The following is a 16,426-nucleotide window of genomic DNA, read 5'->3' as shown; positions in this document are numbered from 1 at the left end:
ATTGTGTTTCTACATTGTGTGTGTGTTTTTTAACTTAATATTTATTAATAATGAAATCAAAGCTAAACATTACAGTATATAGGAGTACTGAAATATGCAGGCATGTGTCAGCCTGCTTTTGTAACTGTCTTATATGTGAATTTCTCCTTGGGATTAATAAAGCATCTGCTGTATCTATCTGTCTTATAGTATATATGCGAAAGGAACGTATAATGACCTGTGATAGACTCTCTTTCATCAACCTAACTTGAATTTTTCCATATGCTTCATTGTTCAACATAGAAGCTATGATTTTTTTCATTACAGAAACATTCTTATTCCAATGCAAAGTCACAGGAAGCCAAAACATCTCCTCTCAGCATCAGGAGAACATCAAAAAACAACCCTGGATAGGATATCAGTCCATCCCAGGGCATTTTCTCATACATATATTAAAGTAACTTTGCCAAACATGCATATCTTTGGGAAACCAAAGTAAGTGGAGAAACCTCATGTGAACACATGAGTCAATGTTCATCCAAATGCAAAAAATAACAGCCAAAATCAAAACACTGAAGAAAAGACATCAGCCAAAATTAACCCCTGTCTTATTAAATACTGGTCCTTAGGGTGTTATCAATGGGCAAAAGTACTAACACATTTCGTCAGTGAGAATGGCTGCATTGTTTTAAACCCTTTACGACAGGATGATGATGGCACCTCTGCAGCATTCCAGAGGATCCTCCTCGCCTTCTGTTACTGCCTTTTAGCAGTGACAGTCTCCTTAATGATTATCCAAGCCATCAATACATGTAAAACTTTCCATCCATTCATCCACCCACCCCTTCCACACATCCGTGATGATAGGATGGCTGAACCCATCTAGCAGCATCAGGTATAAATGCAGCTTTACCTCATAGCAGGGCATGTTCACTCAAACAGCCAGTGCAGAGTCAATGATTAACCTAAAATGCATGAGGAAACTAAAGTATCAATAGGAAACCCATGGAGACACAGAGAGAATGCAAAATCCACACAAACATTGACTCGAGAATGCTTTACACTTCGGAGGCATGGCAGAGGATTTCTAACCACACTTAAGCTTTCTTTTTCCCTAAGCACTGCTCAAACATGCGCTTTAAAAGACTACAAACACTGAGTATGGAGCATTAGGCTAACTTTACAACATTAATTAAAGTCTAACGATTAAGTAAAAACTGAGGTGGGTGTAAGTTTACGTCATCAGAGAAGTTTTCCTGTTTATTTGGATAATTGTTTGCACATTTCTGCTTGAGAGACAGTAAAATGATCCTCCCTTCTTCAGGCCCTTCATGTTTATGTTTTACTGACTCTCTTTTGCCTTGTTTGTTGCCTTATATATCTTTTCGCTAGTTAGCACTGAGTAATTTGCATTTCATATTGTAAATCAAAGGCAAAGCCTGCAGACGTTTCACTGCCTGTGGCCTGGCATAGCAGGATGACACTCACAAATATGAATGGCAAAACAGGTCAGAGAAGGGTTGGCATTAAGGAAGGCATACCAGGGCCAGTTGGGACTTGAAACGATGGGCTGATGATGACAGCTAGTCAGTGGGACATAGTGAACTGAAGGAATTCATTTGGCTGCAATGAAGTTTCAAGTGTGAAAGCAACTGTGCAGGAGGTTGACACAGTCATCGTTGTTCAGAGACAACTTATTCTGAGAACATCTTTACAACAGCCAAGGAGCTGGCAGTGGAAAAGGGAGTTGTCAACCCTTATGATGTTTCAATGGAGTGTAACTTGGAAGCAGGTAAGAGTCCTGTATAATATGAGGGAGGCAGATGCACACCCGAGTGTCTAGGACTTGTGGTAACACTTATACTGCTGATCCTTTGAATATTACTTAACTATTAGATAGCCAGGCAGTAAAACATGTGACTAGTAAGTAATAAGTATAAGTAATGACACCTAAATCATATAAGGTTAGAAATTAGATGTTCAAACAAGAGCCAAAATGCAGATGGGTTGAGAGAGCTGAAGAAAGCACAAAACAAAATGCAACTGACGTGTTCTCTTTTAGTTTGACTATTTGATCCTTTCTCTATGAGGCTTTTGGGTGTAAGTTAGTTATAACCGTCACACCTAGAAAGGCATTTTCAGGTTAGTCGTGGTCCAGTAAAGAGTGTAAAAGTTCATCTCCTTTCATTATAATGTGAAATATGTAAGAAAATGTTTCACAAATAAAAAGTATGTTCTTTAACTTTACCACTTATAACATTCTTATCAATTTGTGGACCCCACTAGGTCAGTTGCAGTGTGTTTTGAGCTTGGGATAATCCTGTGCTGGTCCAGTCTTAGTATATATTCAAGGTAACAAGACTAACTTTGCGGATTAGCGCCATTGCAGTGTGCCACGATACTGCGGACTAGCAGCAGACCAAGACTAAGACTAAGTGCTGTTGCAGTGTGCTGTTTGGAGTCCGAGATGGGGAACAAAGTTGCGTACTGAGTTAGACCACCTTGTGAGCAGGTTTAATAGACTTTGTACAGCAGATTATGTTACAAAATAAATTCTGCATGCATTCAGGCAGAATATTATGGACATGAAATAGCACAGGTATGCTATTAAAAATATCAACAGCATATTTTATATTTCATTTTGGACTGCAATATAGCATGATACTGAATCAAATATATTTAACAGTGCCACAGAAAAAGTCAAGCGTTGCATGGAAATACTTATATTGTATAATATCCATCCATCCATTATCCAACCCACTATATCCTAACTACAGGGTCACGGGGGTCTGCTGGAGCCAATCCCAGCCAACACAGGGCACAAGGCAGGAAACAAACCCCGGGCAGGGCACCAGCCCACCGCAGTATTGCATAATATAACAAATAGAAAAATATATGAATCAAAATAAATTTAACCATTATTAATTTTCAGTAAAAAGAGGCAGAGTCGGTGTCTCTAATTAAGAAACTGCTCGGTCACTAGTTCGTACAGTACGCATTAAAAACTATACTAGTTTCCTCCATACTGTACTCTGGCGGAGAGACATCTTTACGGGTTTTGATATGAGATCTCTCATGCTATGTGTTATATACTGTACCTCCTTTGCTCTACTGTGAAGTTTGCTCTTCAGTGAGGAGTTAGCTCTAGGAGCAGAGTTATAAGGTATGTACCATACAATGGTGAAAGTACCACGTTTGTGTATTGCATGGAACAGCGTGAAGGACCACTGAAAAAGAAAAATGCTGGTGCTATTGAGAACAGGGTGAAATGTAGAAAACACAACTACTTTTAGGGAGAAGTGAAATTTCTTGGGCATAATCTTCAGGTCAGTTGGTGACAGCAGATGAAATCTGAAGTGATTCTTACCTTCCACCCTAGATATAATTCAGCAGAGGTGATATCAAGATCCTAAAATCCTGTTGAAGCTACAGTTGAATAAAACTGCTTAATGTTCAATGCAGTAACACACAAAATACAAAATAACTGGGATCTTACAATCACTAAAGGTTTTCCTAATAGTATCTTAGAACAAATCAATAGCAGTTACATATTAATCTCAAGAAAGATAAAATAATACCTATTGGCTTGTGTGATGTGCATGCATGCCAAGGTGGGGTGATGTTGTGATATGGTTTATTCGGTACCTGCATTACGTTTATCTTGCATATGCAGGGCTTGCACCCAGGTCACTCTGATGGTAGATCATCATTCACTCATGAGTTGTAGAGAGACAATTACACTTCACATTTGATTTAACCAACAGTTATTTTGTTGTTGTTACTTTCTCTATAGTTTCCATAGATTTCATGCCCTTTTGAGACGTTCGATATGAATAACATTTACTATAACAACAGCGACACTCAATTTGATTTAATGTAGTTCAATGAATCCAGTTATTTTTATTAAGTTTACATGAGGATGTACTTTTTCTTTGTGCTCTGTCCCTTTAAATCGTGAGGAATGTGCAGCTGCAAGTCATTAATTGAGAGAGGGTGCGACGTTAATTGTTGTTGCGTTGCCATTAATGGGTAATCAAACGGCCAGCTGAGCAAACTGAGCAGAAACATGAAACAACAATGAGACAATCTGCATATCAGCTAAACTTGGTATTGATCTTGTTCCACTGTTCCCTGCAACAGTGCTTAGACCTGAGGATAATTTCCTCTTATTTCCGTACTACGTAGTCTGCTCTTGATCTGTAGCTGGTACGGTGCTGTCTCAGGTACATTGCAACTGTTTTAACCAACGTCTGTTTTTATTGGACTCCTAGCCTGATTAAGTCAGCTGTTATTTCACAGTTTCTGTGTTTCGGCATCAATGTAGACATTACAGAGCCAAGTTGGTAACTTGCCGTTAAAATGTAATAAGCAGTTATATGGGGATAATGTAGGTATTTTTTTACTTCTTGACCAATATTTTCATTCTAGTTTTCCAGGTACTCTAATTATTTAATCCAGTTATTTACTAATTAGTGAGTCTGACGTTGAAGTAGTTGCATCCTTTCATCATTCAGTGTTGTTTGCCAGGGTGTCTGCTCTGCTTGTGGTTAATTGTCATCATTAGGATACAATGAAGGGAGAAAACAACACAGAAAACAAAACAGCAGGAAACAACAAACAAGAGTTAAGCATTCAAAGTTATAGCTAAACAGAAATATTTCTAAACAGCTTATAAATTGAAAAATCATACTGCTGTGCTTTTCTGAAGGCAGAATAAGACAAGAGGAAAAAAAGACCAGCTAATTAACTGAGTTCAACTATTATTAGTGACTGTGAATCTGCTTGGAACAAAAGCTTGCAGCCGCCATGGATCCCCAAGGTTTGGGAACCATTGGTCTAGATGCTTTACAGGTGAACATCTGTAAACCAATATGTGATTTCAGATATGCTAATATAGTCAGACATCCTTAATAATCGGACCATTATCAGCCTTATCCCATATCTATATACTATGTATAAAAAGCTACACATCCCTGACTCACTCCCTGACTAACAAGAAATTATTTCCTAGTTGCAGATAAATATTTTGGTAATAGCTTAGGAACATCCAAAATTATCAATAGATGAATTTAATAGTGAAAAACTGGAGAAAACTGGGATGATGTTTTGCATTCAACAGTCTGAAAGCGCTGACTTACTGCTGTTCTAAAGTGATTGCAAAATAGCACAGATAAGAGCATGTCTGCCTGCAAGTTAGTGGCATTGTGTTTAGAATTCCACCTGAATCCTATTTTTTTTGTCATGATCTTATTTATGTTAAAACAAAATATATGTATAAGTGCAAAGCTGCAGGTTCATGTCCATGAGTAACTGACAAGAAATTATTGGGCATCTACAGCTAATTTAAGGAAAATATGGTTTTCACTAATGGATTAATCTCATGGCACTGAAGCCCACAAAAATCACAGCTTCACCAAAAATGCATTTAATTATTAAAAAAATCTGAAAAAATGTGATGATATTTAATAGCCAGTAAAGGGCAATGTAAGTGCCAGTCTACAATGGCTGCAGGCAGATTAGTGCAGATTGTACTACATCCAATTGCAAGTCAGTAGCAACGAGGATCCACATGTAGTCTTCTTTGTAATCTACTACCTTGTGTTGTTCTTTATTACGTGATATGTCTGAGTTGCTCATGAACCATTCATTAGCTGAAAAATTAAAGTGATCACTCCATATCAAAAAGTATGTCATTAGCATTATATAAATTTCTCTGCTCCTATGTGACGCCCAGTTATACCTTTCATTTAATTCAAATGAAGTTTCTCCGATGATGTCTTTAATTAGTTGTGTTAGTGAATTAAAGGAGTGGATGAATGAGAACTACTTGTCTTTAAATACAGATAAAACAGAGATGTTAATTGTTGGAGGGAATGACGCTGATCACAACAATATTTTGTCATCATTTAACTCAGTTGGAATCCCAATTATTTTTACTGAATCAGCCCGCAATCTAGGAGTTATCTTTGACTCTTCTAGCATGTCAGTTAAAGAGCATATTACAAAGTTGTCCAAAACATGTTTCTTCCATCTTAACAATGTTAGGAAATTAAGGCGCTTTCTAAATAAACAGGATTCTGAGAAATGAATTCATGCATTTATTTCTAGTAGGACTGACTACTGCAATGCGGTGTTCACTGGCTGTTCAAACTGTTCTCTATACAGCCTCCAGTTAATCCAAAATGCGGCTGCAAGAATTATCACAAGAACAAGAAAATATGAACACATAACTCCAGTTCTTAAATCCTTACACTGGCTCCCGGTTAAGTTTAGGGCAGATTTTAAACACCTCTTTTTAACATATAAAGCATTAAATGCCCAAGGTCTGGCTTATAAGTCTGAAATTATCATGACTTACAAACCTGAGTCTGCTGATGATTCCAAGGATTAGTAAAATAACAGTGGGAGGTTGAGCTTTTAGTTACAGGGCCCCTAAACTGTGGAATGGTCTGCCTGCTTCTATAAGAGATGCCCCTTCGGTCTCAGCTTTTAAATCCCAACTGAAGACTCACTACTTTAGTTTAGCATATCCTGACTAGAGCTGCTGATTAACTGTACAGACTGCATCTCTGTTGTTAGTCATTAGCACTAAAACATAAGTAACATGATGCAGTGGAACCTCAGTTCATGACCATAATTCGTTCCAAAACTCTGGTTGTAAGCCGATTTGGTCGTGAACCAAAGTAATTTCCCCCATAGGATTGCATGTAAATACAATTAATCCGTTCCAGACCATACGAACTGTATGTAAATACAGATTTCTAAGCACAAATATAGTTAATAATACCATAGAATGTACAGCGTAATCTATACTAATAAAAGGCAAAGCCCTCACTGACTGACTGACTCACTGACTGACTGACTCATCACTAATTCTCCAACTTCCCATGTAGGTAGAAGGCTGAAATTTGGCAGGCTTATTCCTTACAGCTTACTTACAAAAGTTTAGCAGGTTTCATTTTGAAATTCTACACGTAACGGTCATAACAGTCGACAACGTCTGCCATGTTGAACTTTCTTATTTATGGCCCCATTTTCACGAAATTTGGTAGGAGGCTTCCCTGCGCGCGCGCGTGTGTGTGTGTGTCTCTCTGTCCTTCGTGCGCATCTGTGTGTGTGTCTATCTGCTGCATGCGCGCGTGTGTGTGTGTCTGTCTCTCTCTCTTTCTCTGCACAGGGAATGCACAGGGAGAGACTGAACACGTGTGGAAATCATCGGCACACACAAACCAAAAGGAAACTGGCTTGTTCGTATACCGAGTATGTGGTCGTGAACAGATGCAAAAGTTTGGTGAACTTTTTGGTCGTAAACCGATTTGTACGTGTTCCGAGACGTTCGTGAGTCGAGGTTCCACTGTAGTTATAATTTGATACTAACCTTCACCTATTCTGTTTCTCTTCTCGGTACTCAAATGTGGCACTTGGTGCCATGGCCCACCTGCCAAGTTGTTTTGCCTGCCTAAGGTAAAGTCATCCCTGATGGAGGATTGCAGGAATCGTGGGAAAGAGGGGTCCTTTCATTGGATTGGCTGGCCTAGCACTGTTTCAGCCGTGGAATGGCCAAATGGGGGAGGCAGCTAGATGGATGAGGTCTCCAGGACTCTAAACATATCCAAATCTTATTATTTGATATCATCTACTGTTAAATTCTGCTCCGTACTTTCAAATTTTTATTTTTATACTGTATTGAGGATTTGTTCTGTTCTGTGTATTGTATTGTATTGTATTGTATTGTATTGTATTGACCACCTTATTTTGACACCCACTGCATGCCCAACCTATCTGGAAAGGGGTCTCTCTTTGAACTGCCTTTCCTGAGGTTTCTTCCATTTTTCCCTAAAAGGTTTTTTTGGGAGTTTTTCCTTGTCTTCTCAGAGAGTCAAGGCTGGGGGCTGTCAAGAGGCAGGGCCTGTTAAAGCCAATTGCGGCACTTCCTGTGTGGTTTTGGGCTAAACAAAAATAAATTGTATTGTATTGTATTGTACTAGGATAACAGTTACAGTATATCCATTCAGTGAGGAAAATTAAATGGATTGCAGAATGTTGCCTGTATAATCTGAAAAAGTGGCAGCATGGTAGTTGTGGAATGCAGCTGGGGGTGGTACCCAGCCGGGACGCCCAGGAGAAACGGAGGAGGGCTCGCACCTCCTCCAGACCATGAGGGGGCGACCGCCCTGGTTGCTTTGGGGGCTATGGAAACAGAGCTTTGAAGCTCAACCCTGTAGGGGCCCATGGTCACTGCCAGCACCCTGGTGTCTTTGGAGCCCTGGACAACAGCACTTCCTCCACACCTGGAAGTGCGGGGGGCCTGGGGGGTTTAAGAGTGCACCCGGAGTGCTTCTGGGTGTGCAGCCGGCACTTCCGCCACACTGGGGAGTGCCAGTGGAAGATTGCTGGGAAGCACCTGGAGCACATAAGGGTGCATATATAAGGGGCTGCCTCCCTCCATTTGATGGCTTGAGTCGGGTGAGGAGAAGGACACAGCTTGATGGAGAGGAGTGGAGGCGGCCTGAAGAAGTGAGGCATTGAGTGTGAGGCCTGAGCTTTGGGGAGTCTTGGGGTTGTTGTGTGCACTTTATTGTAAATAATAGTTGTAAATAAACATGTGGTGGTGCTTTGCGACATGTCTACCTGTCTGTGTCCGGGGTACGTTCCACATAGTGCAGAAGCTAGAATTGCAACTTCACTGATCCAGCATCATGGTCGAAACCTTGGAACCTATAGTTGTACTTACGTCTGTGACTTTTCCTCCCATGTTCCCTAAGATGTGTCAGTTAGGTTATTTCATTAGTCACCTCCGTAGCAGCATGGGCGTGTGCGTGAGTGGGACAGGCACCCTGTCCAGGTTTGCTCCCTGCCTTGTACCCAGTGTTGCTGAGAATAAGCTCTGACCTCCCATGACTCTCAATTACACAGGTTTGAGAATATTATGGAAGTAAGATTTTTTGTTACATATTCTATACCATACCACCCACACAATCGTCTTTTAGACTCTAATGTAAATTGATCAAAGTGACCATCCTTGTTAAATAAACCAAGAACTTCAGAAAAATACCAATATTATGTCTCGCATATACATTTTTTTGATAAAATGAAAACATTTGTGAAATAAGTGGTTCTAAATAAGTATTTCAAATGTAATGTTCTTTCTTCAGTTACAAAACATGTTTTTGATGACCAATGCCAAGGTAACAAACTATGTTTTTAAAAGTTGTATCAGTTAATAAATAAACTTACAACCAGTTAGAAATATGCAGATCAGACAGCGCATATTGTGCCAGTCCTCAGCTATCAGGACAGAGTATGAAAAGTGTAGCTTTGCCAGTTACCTGTATTCCAATGGACAAGCACTTGCTCTTGCGAAGTACATCTCTCTTGGAGTCCTCAGAGGTATGTCCACCTTTGTCACTCATCATGGCAGATGTAGAGGTAATGGTGATTGTGCTGTTGCTCACATGCTGACTGGCTGGGCCATGAACCTGTGCATTTGCTGCCTCGATAGCAGCTGTTAAGGCTTTCATACTGTCTATACTCTCTGTCGAGTTACTCAGAGCAGACTGGCTGTTGATGTCTCCTCTTTGTCCTTGGCCATCCATATAGGCATCCTGAGCAGATTCTGTGCTGCTCTGAGCTGTAATGGAGATGAAGGGCTTTGTTGTTGTTCTTGGGGGAACTGGAGGAGGTGTCTTCTTGTATGTAGTTATGCATGATGACACTGGGAAAACAAAAACATTTAGGCAAGAGATTTAGGATCAATATTTGAGTTATGTTACAAAGCAAGTGCATTCATTCATTTACTCTAAGCCAAACATAATAGCAACACAGCTTTCAATTGATATAGATGCCATTCAATAGCAAACACTATCCCAAAGCATTTTAAAAGGACAGATATGTGGTACAACTGTTTACATGGAGCACAAGCAGATTTAAGTGATTTTAATCCTGAGCTCAAATCTCAGTCCAGGTTACTGCCTTTGTGGTTTGCATGTTCTCTCTGTGACTGCAGAGGACTTTCTCGCCTAGCCCTAGATGTGTGGGCATGTGAGGTTAATGGTCTACTCTGAACCTATGTGAGTGAGTACAGTCTTCTATCTTGTCAGGTCGTTAAAGACAAGTAGAAGCCTATTAAAATCCTATAAATTAATACTGTCAGTTTTTCAGTTTTAACCAGTGAAATGTTTTATTTTTATCATATGAAAGATGCACCTCTTACTGCCAAACAGTCTAAATTTCCATTGTGCATCCTATGATAGTGCTGTGCAGATGCTCACATTAATGTACACATGTATACACATGTTGATCCCCTTCCTTTGATGTTCATCTGCTTTAGCAAATGGTGCTCAAGAATTTAGTCTGACGTAATTCTTGTGAATGACAAATTGTACATAAAAACAGAAAAACTCAGATGCCTAATACAGTATCAGCAACCCAAAGTATAATGGAGTGGAAATCTAAATATGGCAACATCATTTTGTAAGGAACACATTCTAATCAATGGATGACAGGACTTTTAAGTAAAAAGAGGGGGAATAAAGTTAAAAAGAAAGATAGATGACAGCACACTCTCTGTAACTTCCTGCTCACTGGCCATGGTGAAGAAATCAAAACCAAGCCGGTGATGTTCAAAAGGCAGCTCTTAAGAGAGGAGGCCACTCTGAGCTGGACAGTGCATATTGAAAAGCACCACTCAAGACTGACAGCGTATAGCATAAGTACAGTATTTTATACAGGGGCATTGAAACAATGATTATATGATACCATTTTGGCTCAGTTCCTCTTAGAATGGATTTGGTTTAATAGACTAAAATGATTAAAAAATAAAGTGTATTGGATTATAATAGATAATTAGAGACCACCACTTTAAGGGAAGGGGCAGTCAACAAAAACATTGTGAGGAATTCTGTATACTGTATGTCACTAATCTGTTTTAAATATACGCTATATTTCTCTTTACAAATAGCAATGAAGTTATTTATTAATTTGAATATATATATATATATATATATATATATATATATATATATATATATACAGGGGTGGGCAAAGTTAGGTTTACAGTTGTGAGTACATGAAACTCAGACTTTATTCTTGTATTATTATTTATTTTTTCAATATTGTATTATTTATTTGTATTATGCACCTTCTTCTTCTTGTTAAAGCTACTGAGTTAATAAAGCTATTGTAATAATCATAACCTACATGTCTTTTTCCATACAAACAACTGTAAACCTACTTTTACCCACCCTTGTATATACAAGCACTTTACTACAGAATGTGTGCCAGGTCAGGGTGCGCAGGCGAGTGATTCTGCCTCATAGCTCCACAGACCAGAGTTCATCCCTTAGCCAGCCCCCTGTTTCAGTGTACTTTGAATGTTCAAGTGAGCCTTTGTGCATTTTCTTCAAATACTCAGGTTTCCTTTCAAATCACAGGTTAGGTTGAATGGTGATGCCAAATTGTACCTGTGCGTGTGTGTGCCCTGTGATGGATTGATGTCCCATTCAGTGTTGGTTCCTGCCTTGTAGCTGCTGCTGCTGCCAGGATAGGTGGTCGAAAACCTGTAATGGAGGAAGTGGGTTCATAAGATTGGATGGATGATTACAGACTCCTTGTTTTTAACATTTTTAGTGCATACATGCAATCTCTGTATTTCACATATATAACAACTACATGGTACCCAGCCACATTTCCATGCAAGCTCTTACTTCTTACATATTATGTTTTGAAGTCAAGGGTGATATTTAAAATCAGGATTTATTTTGCTAATTTTTTTAAATTAATAAATACAAATACAAAACAATATACCCAGTCATCTTTCCATTTTCTAAATCTACGTTACCAGTTCTGGGTCAGGAGCCAAACCCATGCTGGAAGTATATTATAACACAATTTTCTCACACTCATTTAATCTAATTCAGAGTATTACAGGGGGGGACACAGGGCACAGAACAAGAACTAGTCTTTGACAGGGCACTCACTAGTCCATCACTGGACATACACACTCACAAAGAAAAAAATGGGATGGATAGATGATGCTGATGGCAGTCTGACTGTATTAAGTAAACTAATGTATGGAACTGTTATGGGCACCACATGGATCATAGCAGATATGTAACTACAAATCCATTTTATGCATACAGTTTTATTTGTTATTGTAAAGCACTCTTCACAGAATACAGGTTCAGAACAGTTCACAGCTAATAATGACTTACATCATTTACTTACACGAACATACAAATTAGGTGGAACACACAATAAAGCAGAGCAAATTTTCAATCTCAATAACAAAGTTAGGACAATGTAACTTTAAACGTGTTCATGATGTACAGTATATTTATTCTCTCTGAGATCCACAAAATCTAAATTATTTTACATGCCTCTATCTAAAATGCAGGAGCAAATTTCTACCCTTACATCCTAGACTGTAAGTGGAAAGCTACACCACACAATAAATGGAATTAATAATCACCTCATGCAGTTAGTGACATTCAGTCAGAGGAGACCACACAAAAAGATTTATCTGCCCTCTTGACGCCCCAAGGGGTTCAGGCGATTCTGACAGCCTGACTAGTGTTACACAATGTTGAGAAAGCCGCGGCACAAACGTTGTAGGCAGCACAACGGACCATCTGTCGCTTTAACATCAGGGGCAGAATGCCTTCAAACATGTCTTCACCTTAAGAAAAAAGGCAATCAAAGAACCTTCAACACCCGTATATAAATTTCAAGTCATATACTGTATGTGTGTTTTTTTTTTAAATTAAAAACAAGAAGGTACGCTGTTACATGGTAATGGATTACTAATTTTATCTGTTTTGTGAAAGCCAATAGAATGTACAAGTGATTGGAAAAGACTCAGTTGCCGCAGGCAATGATGGAAAAGACATGCTTTCAGAATTTCAGCTCTCAAGCTGTCACCTCTTAGCCTTAGCACTACAGGGTCCCTTTAAAGTGTTTGGATGTGGGAGGTCAGATGGGCAGAGATAGGGAGAATAGGACAGCCACTGAATTGGGGAATGGTAAAACTCTTAATGCCTCTGCATCCATTGCTTGAAAAATGGTGACATTTCGTTGAGGTATGTGCATGTCTGTGTTCTCCTTTATTTTTCAATGATAAGGGTCAAAGGTCTGAGATGTGGATCACAGAAAAAAGCTAAGGAAAAACACATCTGAAATCATTATGGCAAAGATTCGGGTGTGAATCTATCCATCACAAATTAGTTCCGCTTTAATCTTTTAGTGCAGTTTTTGTGTATTGCTGGTATAATATTACAGTTTTCACTTGGGCATAATAAACTATATGTTAATTATTCCTCCACATCTATCTAATATTGTGCTTTTCCTGCCTACCCACCTATTATTTAGGATCTATCTATCTATCTATCTATCATTGTTCCTTTCATATCTATCTATCTATCTATCTATCTAATATTGTTCCTTTCATATCTATCTATCTATGTCTATCTATCTATCTATCTATCGCACTGTTTGTTTCTAATGTGTCTATCCACGTGTCTATCTCTCAGTCAGTCAGTCAGTCTGTCAGTCATTTTCCAACCCGCTGATTCCCGCATATCTACAATATCTATGAGTAACACCTCTACAGTGATCTAACTTAGTGCCTGTCCAACTATCTCTCTGTTCATCTACTTTTATTGACTCTACCATATCTATCTAATATAGTGCCTTTCAGTCTATATGCATGCATGATATACATCAGTGACTCCTATAGTTTATACATTTCCTTTCCAGCCTATCTACTAGTGACTCTTCCACTACCATCTAATATAGTGCCTTTCCAGTCCATCTATAAATCTATCTATTGTTCCTAACATATTGCTCGGAACTGATGAGATGGGCAGCCTCTCTGACCCACAACACACTTAATACCCAAAAATGTGGTGGAGGATATGAATTTGACTGTTTTCTCAGAAAATTATTTATTCCATTATTGATAATTTTGCTTAACAATAAACATACAAGCACAACTGCTAATAACATAACTAAAAGTAAAGGCCAGAGTGGCATGGATGCACTGCACTGATCTGTCTGCCAGTCTGAAAAGAATCCATTTAATAAGCATCCAGCTGCCACATGCAGACACAACAAAGGCCGACGTTACTCAGGCTGCATTCATTTAGCTCCACTTTCCTGGTGCCAGTATACAGACTGACACTCCTGCAGGTTATCACAGGTCTTCAACACTTTGGGGAGCCTATTTGTTCTCCCTTTTGATTGTAATACTGGAAATGGCACAGTTCTGCTTTAGATTACAATGGCACAACAATGGAATGGCAAAGGTGGGCTTGTGTAAGAGTGGGGTGTAGAAACACTGCTGAACCAGTATTAGGGATTTAGAGATCACTCCTTGAGTCCACAAGTGAGGCAGACCTAACAATTTAGGTGTCAGATGTTCTAGGCATTAGTTGCAATTTTGCAGCTAAGCAGTTGAACCTAACTTCCCATAAAAAAGTAACTCCTTTATCATTACATTAATTTTAAAGCCCTCCATCTCTTTTATACATATTCCAGTCTGTCTGCATTTTTGTCTAAAACCATGACATTGAAGCTTGTAGCTTCTTGTCAGTGGAAACTAACAAGAAATGTCTGGCTTGGGTTATAAATAAAGAATTCTGTGACACCATGCCTGCCAGCCTTTGATCTCCTGGCTAATGTTCCTCCTTTTTCTTTGCTCTTTCTTTTCTTTGTAGCCTTGCCATACAGTAGCTAACAGCAAATGAAGGCAGTGCTCAGAATTTTTAAGGCATTCCAGCTTACACACCATTGCAAAAACAGCAGCATTCAGCATTAATGTTCCCATTTCAGAAATGGGACTTTGTTATGCTCACCTTCAGTAACATCGTTGGTACAATTCTGTCTTTAATTCCACAGTCTCAAATTAAAGCCTTTTTGTGACAGCCTACTCTTTTATTTTGATGTGCTTTGGAAACATTTATTTCTGGCAGAATGACATTATGGCACTGAGAAAAGAAAAGACACCCTACAGAGTTGGTGACTGTGACGAAGGAAGCATTTGGAGATCAAGACTAACATGTCCTTTACTCAGTTGAGCTTTTTAAAGCACATCCATCTACACATTATTTGTATATAACTGCCCGTCATTCATCTTGGTGACAGGAGTGTCAGCATCTGGTACAAAGAGAACCCACTCTTGATGGTACTGCCATCTTATTGTGGTTAGCATGCAAACCTGTCACAGTGTCACTCATGATAGAGTAGTGCTGAAACACCAGCTGACCTGAAATCACACCCTGGCTCAGTGTGAACCACTCCAGGAGACTTAAAGTGGATGTTCAGTCTAGTGTTTTCTGGTTCTTCTTGTGTTAAAATTCCAATCAGTTGTCTACAAACATTCTGAGTCTAATGCTGCCCACTGTGAGTGACTACATAGCAACATGAGAGAATACTTGGAATGACTGCCACCCTATTCTGGGTGACATCCTTATTACCATCTATTGAAAAGCAAGTTAGCAAATGGAGGGACACTTCTGTCTTTCTTCTCTGCCCACCGCATTCAGTATCCATCACTAATGAGTGCTCAAGCCATTGTATTTAATTTATTATTCACAGAGTTCTCAGTCCTATTTAAAATCTCCCTGGGGTAGTCAGGCTGCTATGCCAGTGGGGTTGTTCAATCCTTTGGAAAGCAGTAGCAGAAATGAGGATGACTGCAAAATTAGACACTATTATGACTAATGTTGTTGGATTTTATTGTCATAACATCCATACACAAGTACATAATGGCACAAAATAGCTTCCCCTAAGAACTATGGTGCAACAAACAGATAAGAGGTAAGAGGTTATATCCATATATAATACTAAACAAAATGCAGAGGGGCTAAACATAGCGAAAAGCAATATAATCCATAATTAGGATTAAATACAAACTCCACAAATGAAATTAGGCATGCCAATGTACTGACACATATTGATACAAAGACACACAACCATGCAAATAAAATATTTTGGCGTTAAGAAGCCTAGCCTAAAACTAGAGTGAATACTCCGGCACCTTCTGCCAGGTGGCAGGTGGGCACAGAGTCCATGAGAGGGATGAGAGAGGTCCTTCACAATGTTGAAAGCCCTGCAGATGTTGTAATGTAATGACATCTATCTGTTTCATGGTGCATAGGTCTGGAACAGTTTCAGCTGCTGAGTGATTCCATTATAGTGTGTCAAGAGGTGCCAGTTGGGCTCTTTTCTGCAAACAGACATCAGCATGCCTCTTTCAAGCGTGCCAGACTTCACTCCAGCCATGTATAACGTTGGTGTAGGGAGAATAGTTCTTTCTTTTATTGCACTGAGTACAGAGTTCTATGTTTTCCAATTTAATTTTCACTGTTTCATTTATGTTGTACTTTTCCTATCTCTCTCCCTCTCCCTGTCTCTCTTATATTGCCTTTAAAATCTATCTATTGTCGCAGAT

General features: G+C 39.1%; 1 protein-coding gene and 1 long non-coding RNA gene across 2 annotated transcripts in view; one reads left to right on the top strand and one right to left on the bottom strand.

Annotated features, from left to right (window-relative positions):
- Positions 1-16,426, bottom strand: part of dlgap1a (discs, large (Drosophila) homolog-associated protein 1a) — an 879,958-nt gene that overhangs the window by 70,583 nt on the left and 792,949 nt on the right. Inside the window, exon 9 of the mRNA XM_039754830.1 lies at positions 9,309-9,694. Coding sequence (XP_039610764.1) covers positions 9,309-9,694 — 386 coding nt within the window. The remainder of the gene's footprint in view (positions 1-9,308; positions 9,695-16,426) is intronic.
- LOC120530369 overlaps positions 1,592-16,426 on the top strand; it is a 32,321-nt gene continuing 17,486 nt past the window's right edge. The window contains exon 1 of the long non-coding RNA XR_005633952.1: positions 1,592-1,771. This is a non-coding gene — a long non-coding RNA (uncharacterized LOC120530369). The remainder of the gene's footprint in view (positions 1,772-16,426) is intronic.

The sequence above is a fragment of the Polypterus senegalus genome, chromosome 5 (assembly GCF_016835505.1).
Source record: "Polypterus senegalus isolate Bchr_013 chromosome 5, ASM1683550v1, whole genome shotgun sequence".
In the NCBI taxonomy this organism is placed as follows: domain Eukaryota; kingdom Metazoa; phylum Chordata; class Cladistia; order Polypteriformes; family Polypteridae; genus Polypterus; species Polypterus senegalus.
Note: the sequence above shows the minus strand (reverse complement) of the source record. Positions and strands in the feature narration are given on the sequence as shown.